The sequence below is a fragment of the Urtica dioica genome, chromosome 4 (genome assembly GCF_054948205.1).
Source record: "Urtica dioica subsp. dioica isolate 48M chromosome 4, U.dioica_male_clone48M_v1_H2, whole genome shotgun sequence".
Classification (NCBI taxonomy): Eukaryota; Viridiplantae; Streptophyta; class Magnoliopsida; order Rosales; family Urticaceae; genus Urtica; species Urtica dioica.
In genome coordinates, this window is record NC_142759.1 from 5,537,769 (window position 1) to 5,556,258 (window position 18,490).

General features: G+C 41.3%; 2 protein-coding genes and 1 non-coding gene across 5 annotated transcripts; 2 read left to right on the forward strand and 1 right to left on the reverse strand.

The window, feature by feature from the left end:
• The first annotated feature begins 9,345 nt into the window (after positions 1 to 9,345).
• Positions 9,346 to 12,907, forward strand: LOC149399650 (putative serine protease EDA2). The gene is made up of 12 exons (XM_089611950.1): positions 9,346 to 9,731; positions 9,792 to 9,917; positions 10,174 to 10,329; positions 10,410 to 10,592; positions 10,683 to 10,799; positions 10,934 to 10,987; positions 11,085 to 11,156; positions 11,516 to 11,721; positions 11,885 to 11,979; positions 12,205 to 12,279; positions 12,374 to 12,457; positions 12,554 to 12,907. The coding sequence occupies exons 1-12, from the start codon at positions 9,546 to 9,548 to the stop codon at positions 12,667 to 12,669; spliced, it is 1,470 nt and encodes a 489-aa protein (XP_089468076.1). The 5' UTR covers positions 9,346 to 9,545; the 3' UTR covers positions 12,670 to 12,907.
• Positions 12,908 to 13,272: 365 nt separating this feature from the next.
• LOC149399651 (DnaJ (DUF3353)) lies at positions 13,273 to 15,989 on the reverse strand. 3 transcript variants are annotated; one of them, XM_089611954.1, is made up of 5 exons: positions 15,898 to 15,989; positions 15,243 to 15,400; positions 15,067 to 15,170; positions 14,308 to 14,752; positions 13,273 to 13,716 (listed from the first exon to the last, which is right to left on the reverse strand). In XM_089611954.1, the coding sequence occupies exons 2-5, from the start codon at positions 15,371 to 15,373 to the stop codon at positions 13,566 to 13,568; spliced, it is 831 nt and encodes a 276-aa protein (XP_089468080.1). In that variant the 5' UTR covers positions 15,374 to 15,400; positions 15,898 to 15,989; the 3' UTR covers positions 13,273 to 13,565. The 3 variants fall into 3 exon arrangements, with proteins under 3 accessions (XP_089468080.1, XP_089468078.1, XP_089468079.1); XM_089611952.1 differs by having other exon boundaries at positions 14,308 to 14,770; XM_089611953.1 differs by having other exon boundaries at positions 14,308 to 14,770; positions 15,243 to 15,403; positions 15,898 to 15,970.
• Positions 15,990 to 16,093: 104 nt separating this feature from the next.
• Positions 16,094 to 16,166, forward strand: TRNAE-CUC (transfer RNA glutamic acid (anticodon CUC)). The gene has a single exon. It is a non-coding gene; the product is annotated as a tRNA-Glu (tRNA).
• Positions 16,167 to 18,490: the final 2,324 nt, after the last annotated feature.

Here is an 18,490-nt window from a genome sequence, read left to right on the forward strand (position 1 = left end):
AAATGGCAAAAATCATTGCAAAGCCTCGTATCGTTATTTACATTTTTTTTTAATTCCCATTAGTTTTCAAAATGTGTCTTCCTGTATCTACTTTAGGGATCTAGTTATTTGACGAACTTACATCTCTCGGTTTGGCTTCTATTAAAACAAACAGCTGCATTTAGCTCGGAATTTCAATCAACTACAACTACCCCTTATCTTTCTATAATTCTATATGGATGAATGACGGGATGGATAAAGCTCGCTCGTTTATTACGTCTCAATTTCTAGTCTAACTTTATCATTCACTAGTTACGTAGCTAATCTAACTAAAAATAACACACAACCCAAAACCCATAGATTTTCACTATTTAACCCAACCATGAAGCACAATTTACAATCCCCTATAACATCCATTAATTTCTCTCTAGTCTTTAAGAACCTAATTATTTGACGAACTTACCCCTCTCGGTTTGGGTTTTTATTAAAAACAAACAACTGCATTTAGCCCATAGATTTTCACTATCTAATCCAATCATGAAGCACCATTTCTAATCTAAGGAATAACCAGCCAAAATCAACTCACTAACTACATCGCACCCCTTTGACTATTTAGCTACTCATGATTATGAACAAACAAAGAAAAATAGAAATTGGTAAAAGAAACAAAATAAGAAACAAATGAGACATTGAATGCTAACTCAACAACCAACAATAAATTGCATTAACTTCGAGTAAAACTTCAATATTCAACTCAACAAACTAATAACTTCAAAAGCTAACAATATTCAATGCTCATAGCAAACATAAACTAAACATAGTTCAAAACAACAATAAACTGATGTAAATGAGTTCAACAAAGCAGGAATAAAATAAAGAGAAAGGAAAAGAATAAATTATAGGAGAGTGTGTCACTTCACTCTTTTTTCTTTACAAAGTTTAGAACCTCAAAAGGCTTCTCCCAAAATCTAGGTTTATCAAAATCTCTCTCTAGAAAATCAAGTATCTTTCATATGGTGACCTAGCCAAGAGTATATGACCATCCAAAGTGTGCTTTCGGAGCATTTTGAGCTCTTGGATAGGATCTAATGGTCAAGATTAACTCAAAAGGCGAGGATGGAAATAGCTGAAAAATACCGTGGCGCGCCGCGCCACTTGAATAGTGCGCCATGCCATGTTTGAACTTGCAAAGGGCGGTGCGTCTTGGATGGCGCATTGGACGTCAAACTTCCTGCTTGGAGTTTGCATCTTAGGCGCGGCGCGCATTGTGATAGGCGCGACACACCAACTCCGAAATTCACTTCTCAACTTTTTGTGAAGTCCAAAACACCTCCGTTTAGCTCCCAAATGCCTCATTTTCTTTAAAAACTATCTAAAAGCTCTCTTTAACTCATAAACGTAAAAGTTCACTAAAACTACACAAAATAACATCAAAAACACTAAGAACAAACTAGATTCTTATCTAAAAGGCAGAGATAAGTGTGAATGAATCTCGCTTATCATCGTTTGGTCAGGAACGACAAATACTTGACCAATGAGCTCTGGTTAGACTCTCGATCACTTCTCTCCTTATGTACCAAACCATAATCTCCCAATTTCTCTATCTCCCTCTCTCTCTCATATTTTACTGGCCTAATGTTGAGGGCTATTGAATTGCAGGACCATCGTCAATTTTCCCAGAGATATTATGAATACCTAGACAATTTTCGTATCCTAGATGGTCCGATTTTCCTCTGGATATGCGGCAAAGGTCTGTGCAATGGCATCGCTAATGATTATCTTAGTGTAAGCCTTATTTCCTGTTAATCCTAACGTTGTGTATGTGTGTGAAAAAGGAAATATCAGGCAAGTGAATTTGGAGTTGAACTATTTTATATATTAACGTTTTATTCTATTTAAGGAAATATAAATTTTTCTCAGTTATGGTAACTGACATTTTAGAGTTAGTGGTTATATTCATAGAGTATGTACTACAGTTTGTAGCTGAAAATGGGTACTTTGATACAAGTTTTATCGAAGAAGTTCGGGACGGCTATAGTAGCTCTTGAGCATCGATACTATGGAAAAAGCTCTCCTTTCAAATCTTTGATCACTCGGAATTTGCGGTGGATAAATTTGTAGCTGAAGTTTTATCGTACGACTGTTGACTTTTTTGCTCATCAAACCGTCACGACTTTATCAAGAAATTTAATTTAAATTTATGATTAGTGGACTTCAAATTCTTGTCTATTATATATGAACTAAATATTGCATAGAGTAAAATGTAATATATATGTATGTGTTAATTAAATAGAAAATGGAAAGAAAAAATTGAAATTCGACTAAATGGATTCAAACAAATTAGATTAATTATACCGAATAGATCAAGGTCGAATACAAAGAGAATGTATAACAATTTCCTAGTTCATAAAGAGAATTTTAGATGACATTTTTGTTATTACATCTAGATATTTATACTAAACTTGTTTGAATCATCCAACCTTTATCTCTCATAATGATCAATCTCATAGTACTCTTATCGATGTTAGGCATTATTTTGATGTTATTCGTTACTTCGCGAGATTCTCTTGAGCCGAGATGGGTCTGACCCGATTAAACTTTTTTGATTCCTTGTAAGCGGTCAACATCTTTATTGATCATGCATAGATGGGTTTGACCCGATAGACTCCTTCTCAGCGGTTATATAAATATATATATATATATACATATATATTTTTAATTTTAATTAAGGGAAAATAACACATTTATATCATGTGTTTTAGTGAAATATCGAGTTTAACATTTTATTTTAAAAAATGTCGAGTTCATACCATCAGTTTAACTAAAATAATGAAATTATACCATAAAATGGATAACAGTGTCACAAATCTCATTTCAATTGATATTAACTCTTATATAAGAAAAACAGAATAAAATCCAAACAGTATCCTAACTTCTAAATTCTCAATTTTGAAATAAAAATAGCCTTAAATTGAAATTAAATAATCAAATTCATATATCCCAAGAGATGATTTCATTCCGTGTTCGAATTGCAACTCTAAATTCTGGATTCTCTGTTCGAATCTGTGATTTTGATGACTATCAACTATCGATTTTTACTCATTTGTCTCTTTATGTGTTCTTCACGATTAAGAGACTGTTGTTTATTTTTTAGTTTTTAAATTACATTTATGGAACGAATGAATAAAGATAATTGGTGTTTACATATAAATATTATAGTCAACGTTAATGAAAAGTCAATAAAAAGAAGATTCGTGGCACTGTTGTCTATTTTAGGGTATAATTTCGTCATTTTAGTTAAACATAAGGTAAACTCGATATTTTTGAAAACCAAAAGTTAAACTCGACATTTCACTAAAACACAAGTTATAAATGTGTCATTTTTTCTTTAATTAAATATTGAAGACAATATAGTGAAAAGTTTTTTTTTATATAATGGGAAGTTAAGAGTGCTTGTTGTCGCAGTTTTTCGGACAACGATTTAGGAGTCGCAGACGGTTAGACCCAAGGCCGGACCAAGTGGTCTCGTCTCGACTCGAGCGTGTCGGGCTTGGTATCCCAAGCCGTCCCTTAGCTGTAGATGATCTCTATCTCGTCCAAGCACCTGAAACGTGAACAGAAAGGTGTGAACTACAAAGGGGAAACAGAGGGGTTGCCTCTGTTTACCTCTCCGACGCTCAACATTAGTAGGATTGAGGTGGTTTGTAGAGGGTTTAGTGTTTAGAGGTCGAGACTTGAGAGAAACGAGCGAGGTACGAGTTCGACAGCGTTTCAGCACCCAAATTCGGATTACCTGGGCCAAGGGAAGGACCCTTGTATTTATAGGCAGCCAAGGGGTGGTTTGAAGACCCCTTGGCCGAGTGAGCAAGGTTGGGCCGGCCTTGGAGGAGGGCCGGCCTTGGAGTGCCGGCCGTGGAGGGCCGGCCATGGAGGGAGGCCGGCCTTGGAGTGCCGGCCGGCCATGGAGGAGGGCCGGCCTTGGAGCGCCGGCCATGGAGGGAGGCCGGCCTTGGAGTGCCGGCCGGCCATGAAGGAGGGCCGGCCATGGAGGGCCAGCCATGGAGGAAGGCCGGCCTTGGAGTGCCGGCCTTGGAGTGCCGGCCGGCCATGGAGGAGGGCCGGCCTTGGAGCGCCGGCCATGGAGGGCCGGCCATGGAGGAAGGCCGGCCTTGGAGTGCCGGCCATGGAGGAGGGCCGGCCTTGGAGGGCCGGCCATGGAGAGCCGGCCATGGAGGGAGGCCGGCCTTGGAGTGCCGGCCGGCCATGGAGGAGGGCCGGCCTTGGAGTGCCGGCCATGGAGGGCCGGCTGAGCATATGGCCGGCCATTGGCCGGCTGACCTTTGGGCCGGCGATAGGCCAGCCAAGCATATGGCCGGCCGCTGGCCGGCTGAGCATATGGCCGGCCGCCGGCCGGCTGACCCTTGACCCGACCGCTGGTTTGGGCCGGCCAAAGGCCGAGGCAAGGGTTCGCCCTTCGAGACCTTGCATCGGTCGCGCGGGTCGAAGTGACGCCTTAGTCCCCGTCGGTCCGAGACGGACCGACAACATTAGCCCCCCGAGTTTCTGGTCGAGCGTAGGTCGAGTGGAAACTCAAAATCCACGCTTTCATATGGATTGGGTTTGCGTCATGAGGAATGGCCTTCGCGCGTCGCGAGGGACGACTTTTTGTTTCGGGTTGATCGTGCGTGGCTCATTTTCTCGATCTACCAATGAGGGCGTGATCGATTAGCACGGCTTCATTGTGTTGTGCGCGTCTTATTTTCTCGACTCGCCAACGAAGGCGTAACCGATTTGCACGTCTTTGTCGTCTTGCGCGCGTCTTGTTTTCTCGATTTGCCCACGACGGCATAATCGATTTGCGCGTCTGTTTCGTGTTGTGCGCGTCTTATGTTCTCGATTTGCCAACGAAGGCATAATCGATTTGCACGTCTTTTTTGTTTTGTGCGCGTCTTATGTTCTCAATTTGCCAACGGAGGCATAATCGATTAGCACGTCTTTTTTGTTTTGTGCGCGTCTTATGTTCTCGACTTGCCAACGAAGGCATAATCGATTTGCACGTCTTTGTCGTTTTGTGCGCGTCTTACTTTTCTCGGCTTGCCAACGAAGGCATAATCGATTTGCACGTCTTTGTCGTTTCGTGCGCGTCTTACTTTTCTCGATTTGCCAACGAAGGCATAATCGATTTGCACGTCTTTGTCGTTTCGTGCGCGTCTTACTTTTCTCGATTTGCCAACGAAGGCATAATCGATTTGCACGTCTTTTTTGTATTGTGCGCGTCTTATGTTCTCGATTTGCCAACGAAGGCATAATCGATTAGCACGTCTTTTTTGTACTCTTGTTTTTTTTTTTTTGTTGCGCGAGCGAGCTCTAGTTTCGCTGAGCTTGTCTCCCATTAGCCCTCCGAGTTTCGTGTGTACTCGTAGAGGAGACTAGAAATTATAATGCAACAAGATAAAGACTTCGAGGTGAAATGTAATCTAATTACCATGCATAAATAGTCAAAAATTACATCCCTGGGCCATTGGCCTTATTGAAATTCGAGATTGTCTTAAAACCGGAAATAAAATGACATAATGAGAGAAGGGGACGGGCTTAGCCCACGACATGCAGCTGTGAGCTCCCCGGTTCTTCAATCGCTGTCTGGTCCATGACAGTCACCGTCGCCGGACCCTTCCTTCCCTGCCGCGGATGGCCTTCGTGCATCGTGGCCGCCCCGACCGTTCTCAGGACATACTCTTTTAATTTCCCGTCCTGAATCAGGGCCTCGATCTGACGCCTAAGATGATAGCACTCGGACGTCAGATGCCCGTGATCCTGGTGGTACTCACAGAACTTGTTCCGATCCCTCTTCGCGGGATCTTTCGCTAGAGGAGCCGGACTTCCTAGCTTGTCGCGGTGTAGAGCTAGGATCCGCTCTTGCGGAGTGTTCAGCGGGGTGTACGTTGATAACGCTCGGAAGTTATCAACGTGCGACGATCTTGGACCGGAGGGGGGGCGACCGTTAGGGGTCCGGCCTCCCTTGCTCCTCTTGCTTTGAGGGTCGGGGCGATCTTCGTCCCGTTCTTCGCGGTGGCGACTACCTTGTCCTCCTGACTTCCGGCCGTCGCGGCCATCGAGATAGTCCTCGATTCCCATATGTGTGCGGGCTCTCGTCATCAGCTCCGCCATGTCTCGCGGGACTTGCCCGACAATGGATTTGAGGAAGTCGCTCGTGCGAACTCCCTCGGTAATCGCCGTGATGGCGTCCCTGTCGTCGAAGCCCTCGACTTTGTGAGACTCCTCGGTGAAGCGAGCGAGGTATTGTCTCAATGTCTCATCTCTCCCCTGTCGAATGGAGAGGAGGTGGGTCTTCGATTTCTTTTGTGCCACAAGCGTGGCAAAGCGAGCGAGGAAAGCCTCTCGCAAGGCCCGGAAGGACGGGATGCTTCCAGGCCTCAAACTTTGGAACCACTCAAAGCCCGACCCTGTGAGGGTCAGGCTGAAGGCTTGGCAGAGGGTGGCGTCCGCCTGCCCTTGCATCGTCATCCACGTCTCATAGTGTTGGACGTGGAAGTGGGGGTCCGTACGTCCATCATAGGGGGGAATGGACGGTAACTTAAAGTTTCCCACGCATGGCTGCGCGAGGACTTGTGCGGCGAAGGGAGAGTATGATTCCTCGATCCCTCCGTACGGCCTTTGCCTCCCTGATTCTCTCATCTCGATGATTTGGTTTTGGAGGCTCTGGATCATTGTGACCATATCAAGCCCGTTGGCAGGGCCAATTGTCGGGGCCACGGGGGTCACCGGTTGGCGTTCATTGGACGCTTGGTCCACGACATTGGCCTGAGGTCGGCCAAGAGTTGCGGCGGGGAGCGCGTCCCTTCGAGAATTTAGCCTTTGGCGGAGATCCTCCCCTCGGGAGTTTCTCTGCGCCGTCAAGCGCTCTCTAAGGTCCACGCTTGGTGCGTGACGAGGCGAGGTCGCCCTTGGTCGGGTCGTCCGGCGAGCGCTTCGGTTATCGGCTCCATCGTCGACCAGAGTCGCTCTCTCCTCGGCGAGGGGCCGTGTCCGGCCACCTCTTGAAACCGAAGGGGCGAGTCCCCGGGACTGTGACCGTGCCTGTTGTCGCGCCGGGTACAAAGGGTCGGCCAACGCACCGTTGGCCCTCTCGGGTCGCGCTTGAGCGAGGCTAGGGGTGGCCTCATCGGTCCTCGACTCCTCCACGTACTCGGGGTCGGAGTAATCTTGAGCAGATCGATCCTCGACGTCGTAGCCGAGGAGACCGGCGATGAGGGAGCTGTCAACGCCGGGACGGTCAAGGAGCTCCGCGAGCCGTCGGGCCGTGTCCTCTCGGAGCTCGGCCTCGGGGTCGTTCACCGGGTCTTGGGGCTGGCTCTCGCTATCGCGAGGTTGCCCTTCAAGACGGTGTGCGAGGAGTCGGAGACCGTACCTCGAGCTCGTCGCTCGGGTACCCGCGGAGGTAGTGGGAATGTGACTCATCTCTCGAGAGTCGTGAGAACAAAGGAAAAAACTGGTAGAGGGAATGCGTCGTCAAGGTCGAGAGATCCCCTCCTTCTAGCGCCAAAATGTTGTCGCAGTTTTTCGGACAACGATTTAGGAGTCGCAGACGGTTAGACCCAAGGCCGGACCAAGTGGTCTCGTCTCGACTCGAGCGTGTCGGGCTTGGTATCCCAAGCCGTCCCTTAGCTGTAGATGATCTCTATCTCGTCCAAGCACCTGAAACGTGAACATAAAGGTGTGAACTACAAATGGGAAACAGATGGGTTGCCTCTGTTTACCTCTCCGACGCTCAACATTAGTAGGATTGAGGTGGTTTGTAGAGGGTTTAGTGTTTAGAGGTCGAGACTTGAGAGAAACGAGCGAGGTACGAGTTCGACAGCGTTTCAGCACCCAAATTCGGATTACCTGGGCCAAGGGAAGGACCCTTGTATTTATAGGCAGCCAATGGGTGGTTTGAAGACCCCTTGGCCGAGTGAGCAAGGTTGGGCCGGCCTTGGAGGAGGGCCGGCCTTGGAGTGCCGGCCGTGGAGGGCCGGCCATTGAGGGAGGCCGGCCTTGGAGTGCCGGCCGGCCATGGAGGAGGGCCGGCCTTGGAGCGCCGGCCATGGAGGGAGGCCGGCCTTGGAGTGCCGGCCGGCCATGAAGGAGGGCCGGCCATGGAGGGCCGGCCATGGAGGAAGGCCGGCCTTGGAGTGCCGGCCGGCCATGGAGGAGGGCCGGCCTTGGAGCGCCGGCCATGGAGGGCCGGCCATGGAGGAAGGCCGGCCTTGGAGTGCCGGCCTTGGAGTGCCGGCCGGCCATGGAGGAGGGCCGGCCTTGGAGCGCCGGCCATGGAGGGCCGGCCATGGAGGAAGGCCGGCCTTGGAGTGCCGGCCATGGAGGAGGGCCGGCCTTGGAGGGCCGGCCATGGAGAGCCGGCCATGGAGGGAGGCCGGCCTTGGAGTGCCGGCCGGCCATGGAGGAGGGCCGGCCTTGGAGTGCCGGCCATGGAGGGCCGGCTGAGCATATGGCCGGCCATTGGCCGGCTGACCTTTGGGCCGGCGATAGGCCAGCCAAGCATATGGCCGGCCGCTGGCCGGCTGAGCATATGGCCGGCCGCCGGCCGGCTGACCCTTGACCCGACCGCTGGTTTGGGCCGGCCAAAGGCCGAGGCAAGGGTTCGCCCTTCGAGGCCTTGCATCGGTCGCGCGGGTCGAAGTGACGCCTTAGTCCCCGTCGGTCCGAGACGGACCGACAACAGTGCTGTTTGGTTTGTGATTCCAAATTTGTTTTCTGTTTTCTAATTCTAAATTCTAGAAAACATTTTTAGAAAACATGTTTGGTTATAGTATTTAGAAAACAAATTTAGAATCATGTTCTTTTTTATTTGAAATTTGTTTAGAAAACAAAAAACAATGAAAATGTGTTTTCTATTTTATCTCTCTTATATTTTAAATTAAACTCTAAAACAATTGAATGTAAAACATAACCAAACAACATTTTAAAATATTATGAAACATAATTCTAAATCTGTTTTTTAAATTTAAAATTAGAATTAGAAAACAAAATTTAAAAACAAAAAACAAATTTAGAATACTAAATCAAACGGTCCCTAAATTTATCATTTTTTAAATGTTTAAAGCAAAAAAAATTAAGTATGAAGATTAAGGGATATATTTGTCCTATTAAAACATATTATTAACAATAAAAATGAGGGTATACGCATATGTGACTCATATTGAAAATAGAACTTCTATTAGGCACGTGTTACTTAAGATCGCCTAGTGGTAATTCACAGACTTTTGAAATTGAAAAATGGAACAATTTTAAAGAGTTTTGTTGTTTATCACTTTTTCCCTAACAAAAATCATTATTGGACTAAAACCCAGACACCTGGGAATATGTCTATATATTTTTCTTAAATTATTATTTTTTATATCCAAAACAGCCATGGACGGTGAACGTATATTGATGAGTCGTGGTCGTGGATTCGAACAAAAGACAGATAAAGATAACTGAAGTTTCAAACTTTTTTATTTTCGTTATATTAATTTGTGTAACGTGTAAAGCTCTGACAATAGAACGATATGTCACGAAGCTCAAAAAAGACGTTGCTTTTGCTTTTTCTCGCGATCGCGATCTCTGCTCTCTCCTCCTCTGTTGACTGCTACTTGACTTCACGCGCCATAACCAGGCGTTTGGCCGGGAACGACAAATACTTGACCAGGAATGAGCTCTGGTTTAACCAGACTCTCGATCACTTCTCTCCTTATGTACCAAACCCCCTTCTCTCGCTTGTTTCGTTTTACTTGGCCTAATGAAATTAATTGCAGGACCATCGTCAATTTCCCCAAAGATATTATGAATACCTAGACAATTTCCGAATGCCAGATGGTCCGATTTTCCTCTGGATATGCGGCGAAGGTCCGTGCAATGGCATCGCTAATGATTATATTAGTGTAAGCCTTATTTCTTGTTAATCCTAGAGTTACACTAATATCAGTCCACTGAATTTGGAGTTGAGCTAATTTCTACATTAACATTTTATTGGAAAGATCAATTTTATTTTGTAGCTATGATATTTTAGGGTTAATGGTTATATTCATAAAGTATGTACTAAGTGATAGTTAGCATAGCCTAGTTGGTAATTCTACACCAAAAAATAAAATAAAGTATTATGTAAAGTATGTAGCTGAAAATGGCTAGTTGATACAGGTTTTATCGAAGAAGTTCGGGGCGGCTATAGTGTCTCTTGAGCATCGATACTATGGAAAGAGCTCTCCTTTTGAATCTCTGACCACTGAGAATTTGCGGTTCTTGTCGTCAAAGCAAGCGCTATTCGATCTAGCTGTTTTTCGCCAATATTACCAGGTCAAAATCGCTTTTGAAATCAACGAATGTGCTCAGAATTTTGTTTGAAAACGACTTATCTTTAGCTCGAGCTAGTACAGGGCTTGTTGAATGAGAAGCTGAACAGAACGAAGGTTGAGAATCGTTGGTTTTTCTTTGGCGTTTCATACCCTGGAGCTCTCAGTGCGTGGTTCCGGATCAAGTTCCCTCACCTGACTTGTGGAAGCCTCGCAAGTTCTGCGGTGGTTCTTGCTGTGTATGAATACACTGAGTTTGATCGCCAGGTTAACATTATTCTCCTTTTGTCCCATTGGTTTATTATTAATCAGGTACAGAAAAAAACTTCACGTTGGTGTTGTATCTTCTAATTGCAGATTGGTGTCTCGGCTGGTCCAGAATGTAAAGCAGCGTTACAAGAGATTACTCAGCTCGTTGAAGATAGACTTGCGAAAGAAGGGGAATCAGTGAAGGCCTTGTTTGGTGCTGCTGAGGTTAGCATTGCTTCTTCCTTTTCTTTTTGTATCAATGTATCCAAAATTAGAAAGTAGGGGAGAACTTCTTTTATGGGATGAGAACTGATGTGGTTTTTTTTTTTTTTTTTTTTTTTCTTTTCGGGTGTTCACAGCTTGAGATTGATGGCGATTTCTTTTATTTTCTGGCAGATGCTGCTGTTACAGCGGTTGGTTAATTTTTATTTATTTAATTTTTATTTTTTGTCAATGCTTTTTAAGTAGCAATTATTTTATGACTGTTATTGATTGATGAGTCTTTTTCAGTTTCAATATGGGAATCCAGATACTCTATGCTCGCCTATTGTTGAAGCCAAGAAGAATGGAGAGGATTTGGTGGTATATTCTTCTTTCCAGCTATTCCGTGTTTCTTATCTTGCTTGTCTTCTTTTTTTCTTTTTCTTTTTTGGTACTTGGAAAATTATTTACTAGCCAATTTTCATGTTAGAGGTTTGTGAATAGTAAACCTTATGGATGATATACCAGGTATCGGGCTATTAAAATGCATATCTGTTATGATCTTTATGATAGAGCCTAGGAGCATAACATGGTCAACATCAAAATTATTTATAAAAAAAAAAAAAAAAGAAGAGAAAAGGGCTTGTTATTTTAACACTTTGGATCGTGTTAGCATATGCATTGTTTTGTGCCATGAAAATGCCAATGATCAATAAGAAAAATCGTATTCCTCGATGCAGGATGTGTATGCCAAATATGTCAAAGAGCATTTTGTGAGGAATGATAGCAGTGCTGTTCACACGTACAACCAGAAGTACTTGAAAATGACTGCGCTCACTGAAGACAGTTCTTCACGGTTGTGGTGGTTCCAAGTTTGCACCGAAGTTGCTTACTTCCAGGTCGCACCAAAAAACGACAGCATTCGGTCTTCAAAAGTGGACACAAAGTATGTTTCTGGAAACCTAATCCTCTTCAGATGCTTCTTTATATATGCAAATCTACCTCATTTTGCAATAGTCTAATAGAACTTTTGAAGACAATATTCATTAGTTTTGCACTCTATGAATTAGTGTTTTTTTTTTTTTTTTTTTTTTTGTCTTTTGTGGCAGATACCATTTGGACCTTTGCAATAATATATTTGGGACGGGCGTTTATCCTGACGTCGATACAACGAATATATACTACGGAGGAACTAATGTTGGAGGTTCGTTAAAAAGATTTCATCATTTTGTATGAGTCCCAGTTTTTTTATCTGATAGGATACATCAACCGGAGCTTTGAGCATCTGATTGCTTAGAGTGTACACTCTTTGCCTGCTGACCTTTTCTAGAAATAAAATGTTTACAGATGTTTAATTTCTGATCTAATTTTTAAAAAAAAATCTATGAAACTCTGTTTTGTCTCTTGATGCAACGCTGGAAATTTGCAGGCACAAAGATAATATTTGCAAACGGCTCTCAGGATCCATGGCGTCACGCCTCGAAACAGACCTCGTCACCAGATTGTGAGTCTCCTCGTTCAATCTTGTTACCGAAATCCTTGATCATCGAAACAATCATTATTATTGTTACTGAAACAATCCATTTCAATCCCTTCAGTGCCTTCCTTGCTCATCACTTGCAACAATTGCGGTCACGGATCCGATATGCGAGGATGCCCACAATCTCCTCTAGTCCTTGAAGGTCACCGGGACTCTCTTTTAACGTTCGCCTTTATAATTTATTATTTTGTTCATCGTTTGTCTTTCTCAACGCTGAATTTGTCATCTTCATTCTCAGGCGACGCGTCAAAATGCAGCTCCCCGGACGCAGTTCTGAAAGTAAGGCAGCAAATCATAGACAACATGGACTTGTGGTTGTCCGAGTGCCAAGACACCGAGAAGAATTACATATGAATATAAATGTTTACGGGCTATGAACGAGTGTATGGCTGTTAATTAATCGAGGACCCATTAGAAATACACAAGACTCGAACATGTAATAAATTGTCATATCTAATTTTATGTTTTGTAACTCCATACCCAACTCTTATCGGAATGGTTTCCCGCTAGACCGGTGAGAGAAGGTTAGTAAACATAGCCCTTGATTTACTTAAAACCTTAAAAATTAATAATTTACAGCTCTTTTAGAATCTTCGCAGTGTCTCTCGTAAAAATATATTTTCTCACTTTTAGTGTGTGTTTTTTTTTTTTTCATATTCAAAATACATAAGCAGCATCAATCATCACCCAAGTATGAAATAATTGAGGACTATCTTCTTCAAATGTATCCATTTAGATAAAACTCCCGTGTCATTTTCTCCTAAAACAGAATATAGTCGTGTAAAATCTCATTCGTTGGTAAAATACAATGGAGTGTTGAATTTGGAAATACATTACTTCTTGCAAAAGCTCAATTGTGCGGACAAGGGTTTTCTCGATCAAAAGTTCCTGAACTTTTTATGACAGGGGCAAAAGAATCTTGAAACTAAAATCGTACCGAACATATCTTCCCAAAAAAAAAAAAAAAAAAAACCAGCGCTGAACCTCATAGTTAAATTTTTTTTGCAGAGTTCAAACAATGAAAAATCATGTATTGCTTGAATTTGCTTCTATTCACTAGTTTCTTACACCCTTGTTCCTCGACAAAGCAGTCCCGCCACAAATCTCTCTTTTCCTAATCTACTGATGAATGCTTAACCACAAAAATGCAGTGAATTTGAGAAGGCAAAGATCATCTGCGCATAATCTAAACTTTCCAGGTGTTTGGTCCGCGGTGCAGCAAAAAGTCAGGGTTTCGAGTCACGAACGCATTACTTGAGATACGTAGATGAAACCCAGAGCAGTAAATATGATATCAATGAGGTTGTTACTTCGAAACTCCTCAGCCCTTTAAGTACCGGTGGTATTACGGACACCATCAAGAATGTTCCCAAGAGCCACGAGACGATAAATGATCCGGCGCTGCACAACAAAATAGAAAAAACCATTTCAACGTTTTATTCCTACTTCCTACGTATAATCAACATCCCGACAGAATAATAATATTTCTTTTCACCCCAAATGTCCTCGGCTATTATGAAAGCAACATTTTGATCCCTAAATTATTTTTTGGGATTAAATTGGTCCATTAACTATTGATTTTGGCACTTTTATAAAAAATTCCAACACCTAATTAACTTCAAAAATTTTACAAACATAATTAACTTGTTAATTTATAAACGAAACCAACTCAAGTATATACTGACCCTGAAACACTATAAGTTAAAGCATTTTTGGAATTTATATAGTAAGATTTTGTTTAAATGATACTTCTGAATCATAAACAAAAGAGTTAATTTTACAAATGTATTTTTAGTTAAGGTATTGAATTTCATACCAAAAACAAATCAGACTAGGACTTAATGACTACAAAATCAATAGTATGACGACCATTTTGCTAAAAACAAACTAAGTTATACACCAAAATATCATTCGCAGGATAAATCAGGGACTATTTGCAATTAAAAAAAATGGGAAACACAAACGAATTTCAATTAAAAAATATTGACTTACCCATAAAGAAATGCTCGGAGTTTACTCTTCAGCCGGTCGTGTATGAAATAAATGGTTGCAAAGAAAGAAATTGCAACCTGAAGAGTCGGGCCTTCTTCGGTCGGAAACAGAACGGTTAGAGCTGCGAGTGCGACAAATGTGACGGCCGTTTTTGTAATAAACTTCGTAGCCGGAGTTTGAAACCTACTCCTCACTGCCTGCACGACACGGGATTGGTTGACTTCTCTCACCTTTTTCTTGATGTCGATTTTCGGGTTCTTTCTGTCGTAAAACTTCTTCATTATTATCTTGTCGTGGGCCGATTCAATCGCATCTACGCTGGGTTTGTGGGCCCCGTATTGTCGGATGAGGAAGTTCCTCGCGCCCTGAATTTCATCTTCTGATGCTTCCTTGCTGATTCCGAGTCGCTTGTACGGGTCCTTCACATTGATCCTTGGGAATATGGCTAAACTTGCAGAGGCAGCTTGTCAAGTTTCAGAGAGTGAATTCTTATACCATAAGCAAAAAAGCTATTTAAATACGACATGAATTAAAAATAAAAATATAAAATTTTAAACTTTTTCAGAGTGGTAAAAAAATTTCCTATTTGTCACCCACACTTTGCCCGGAAAATCTAAATTCTGTTAAAAGTAAAAAAGCGACATAATCGTCCTAAACAGCAATAAAAATAAAAAATAAAAAAAAAAGTACACAGTTAATAGTTTGATAAATACAAGAGCATGAGTGTCAAAATAACACTTAGGATCATATAAAACATACCAGTCGGTTCATTCGACATATCACCAAAAGAAGCATCCATTGCACACTTGATCATGCGAAGTTTTCTAGCATCCCATCGTTGCGAAGAACCACCCAAACCACTTCTGCTCATTACAAGATAAAGATCAAATCCAACACAAACCAGTTGAAACTGCTAAAGACTGAGCTAGCGATACCTTCGACAAAGTAATTCCTTCTTTTCCATGAATCGAATGTTCCAAACTCGCCTACATGTCGAGCTTGAACTGCTTACGGGCATTCGAACAAGGCATCTCGATGGACTGCCAGTCAATCCAGAGACGGTCATTTTCACTTGCACCCTATCTTGACGATTCTGCTAGACCAAAGTTCAACAGAATGAATACACAACAATTTGACTACAATTCAGAACCACACTATCGCAAGCCCACTTGCACCTATGCAAAAACTTATTAGGGTTTTTCGCTATTTAAAAAAAAAAAAATCAGGATTGTCCAATTCGGTAGCCTAGCAATTTTTCATATTCGCCCAGCATTATATACGTGCTAAAAGAGAAATCCAGAACCCCAAAACACGAGAGAAACCAGTCAGAATTCGTCTAGCACGTAAATCAGTGATAAAGCGAAAGAGAAAATTAAAGCTACTTAGAATCGGGTACACTTCGCGATTTCCCATTCCTAAATCACCAACGAAAAGAGGAAACCTTGAACCCTAGAAAAATAAGCAAAACGTTCTTGTAATTCTCGCAACATTCGGAAGGAGGAAGAAAGAAAATTCAGTAACAGCACAAAAGGGAACGAAATCAAATTCCAGCTTTAGAATATGCATGTATACATATACATATATACTTACAGACGCGAAGGCAGAGATTGATACAAGTTACAAGTACAGGAACAGCGCAGCAACGGAAATGGATAGGAAAAGAAGAAAAAAAATGACACAGAGAGCGAGAGTAGAGCTTAGAATGAGAGTGCTGCTAAACCCTCCAAGGTTTTTTTTTCTGTTATTTATTAGTTATTTATATTTATTTTAATATGTTGAACATAAATCCGTTGTAGTCTAGTTGGTCAGGATATTCGGCTCTCACCCGAAAGACCCGGGTTCAAGTCCCGGCAACGGAATTTAAATTACTTTTTCGATATACAATTTTAATACTCAATATTATATTTATTAACTAACTAGTTTATCACATTTTTCCTTCGTAATTTTAGTTGTGTTGGTGAAAGCACTCTTAACTTTTGTCTTTTAGTTCAGTTTAGAACGTTTAGAACCAAACTTGTGACAAATTTATCATAACAAATTAATTTTGTGACAAATTTAATATAACAAATTAATTTTTATATTAAGTTTTGATAAAATAAAAAGACAATAGTAACATTCATGTTGACCCAATGTGACAAACTTAATATAACAAATCAACATCGGAAAATATACAATATCAGAGATAGCACTAGATTGCTAAGAGATACCAATAAATTAAAGTTGCTTTAAACAATGAGAAATAAACACAATTCTTTTCTCATTTTTAACGAAAACACTAATTTGTACATTTTTACTAGTTGATCAATGTACACTAACAAAAATACCCTCCTCTTTTTTAAATCTATTTTTTCACCCACTCTTTCTTTATCGCTCACTCTTTCTTTATCGCTTTTTTCTGTTCAGTCGCACAATCTCTCTCTTTCTTTCAGCCACAAACACACACACACAAAATAAAAATTAAAAAAAAAAAACCACACATAGCCAAGATGTTCAAAATCGATGACCTCAGAGATTTGCCGGCGTGAAAGCGGAGCAGAACGAGATATGCAAAAGCGTCGACCTCAGACCTTCGTTGGCGCCAGAGACTGCCATCGCCGTCACTTCAGATGACGAAGAAGATATGTTCACACCTCCGCTGAACTTCGCCATGGTCGACAATGGCATCTTCAGGTCCGGATTCCCTGACTCCGCCAACTTTTCCTTCCTTCAGACTCTCCCTCCGCCACATCATGTAGGCCAATCTCCGATTCCATGCCGTGCGATTCTCGATTGATTTAGGTTTAGAAAGTGGTATTAGACCATCTCCAACCCACCCTTAATTTGGGTGGGATTGGACATAATTTGGGGTGGGATTGCTCCAACCCACCTCAAATTTGGTGTTGATAAATAGTTCAACCCCAAATTTGGGTTGAAACTATTCATCCACCCCAAATTTGGGGTGAAACTATTTGTAATTACAAATCCACAAAAAAAAAATTGTAATTTAGACCCTAACTTAAATAATTTATACAAAAAATACATGTTATTAATTAAAAAAAGAGAGTAAATAATATGACATTGATAATAATACATAACATTAATTAAGCACAATACAACCAAAATAATATTTGTTTTTATTAGTTAATTTTTATATTTTAATATTGTAATATTAACATAATATTTAATATAAATATAAATTAATTTAATATTATTGACATAGAAAAATATATTAATGTTTAATAAGATTGATATTGGCATAACATATTAATAGAGGGGTTAATATGAAATTAATATAAAATAATATTGAAAAGTATAAAAAAGATAATATTCTTTTTGGGGTAGGATTTGGTGTTGTGGGTTGGAGTGTAAACACTGTAACTATACCAAATTTAGTATAAAATCATACCAAATTTGGTTTTTGGGTTGGAGATGGTCTTAGTATGCTATCTTCTTTTTCTTATTAATATTATTTTTATTATATACTTGATTGTATATAAAATCAGCTAATTTAAGCTTTTATAATATTAGAATGTCTACATCGATTGGGTACTTGAACAATGTGCTCATTATAAGTGTTTGACATCCCCCACTATTGAACAAGTTTTTTAGTGTGAGTTAGGCCCACACTCTTAATATATAATATTACTGCAAAGTGTTTGTTGAAATGCTCTAAATAATTTTTTGTTACATGCTTACCAAACCAATTAAGAAAGTTAGTGCATTAACCATTTTTATCAAATAAGATATTGTTGGGTAACCTAAAAATGTGCATCACTTTTACATAGGCTGTAAAATAGCATAAGGCATATTACCTTACTCACTGGTGGAAGGGTCGGTGGGAACATGGAGGAGAGGTGGCAACGAGTCGGAGACGAGAAGGGCGACAAAACGGCCATTTCGCCATACTCAAAAAGTGCCCGGCGAAATGTGGATTTAAGAGTATTTTGCAATACAATATTTCTGATTTATTGCGAAATCAAAATCAGTTTTTATATTTTGATTCAATTTTGACATTGATTCATTTATGAAATTTTATATATATTTTTTACTTTTTACATTAATTTTGATTCTTGAATGTGATATGTATGAAATTAATTTTGATTCTTCAATGTATGACATTTTAACATTCATAGAAGAAAGTATATAATATTGTGTCATTTGTTGACAATTATATAAACAAATCATGTTATTTGTTGACATGTAT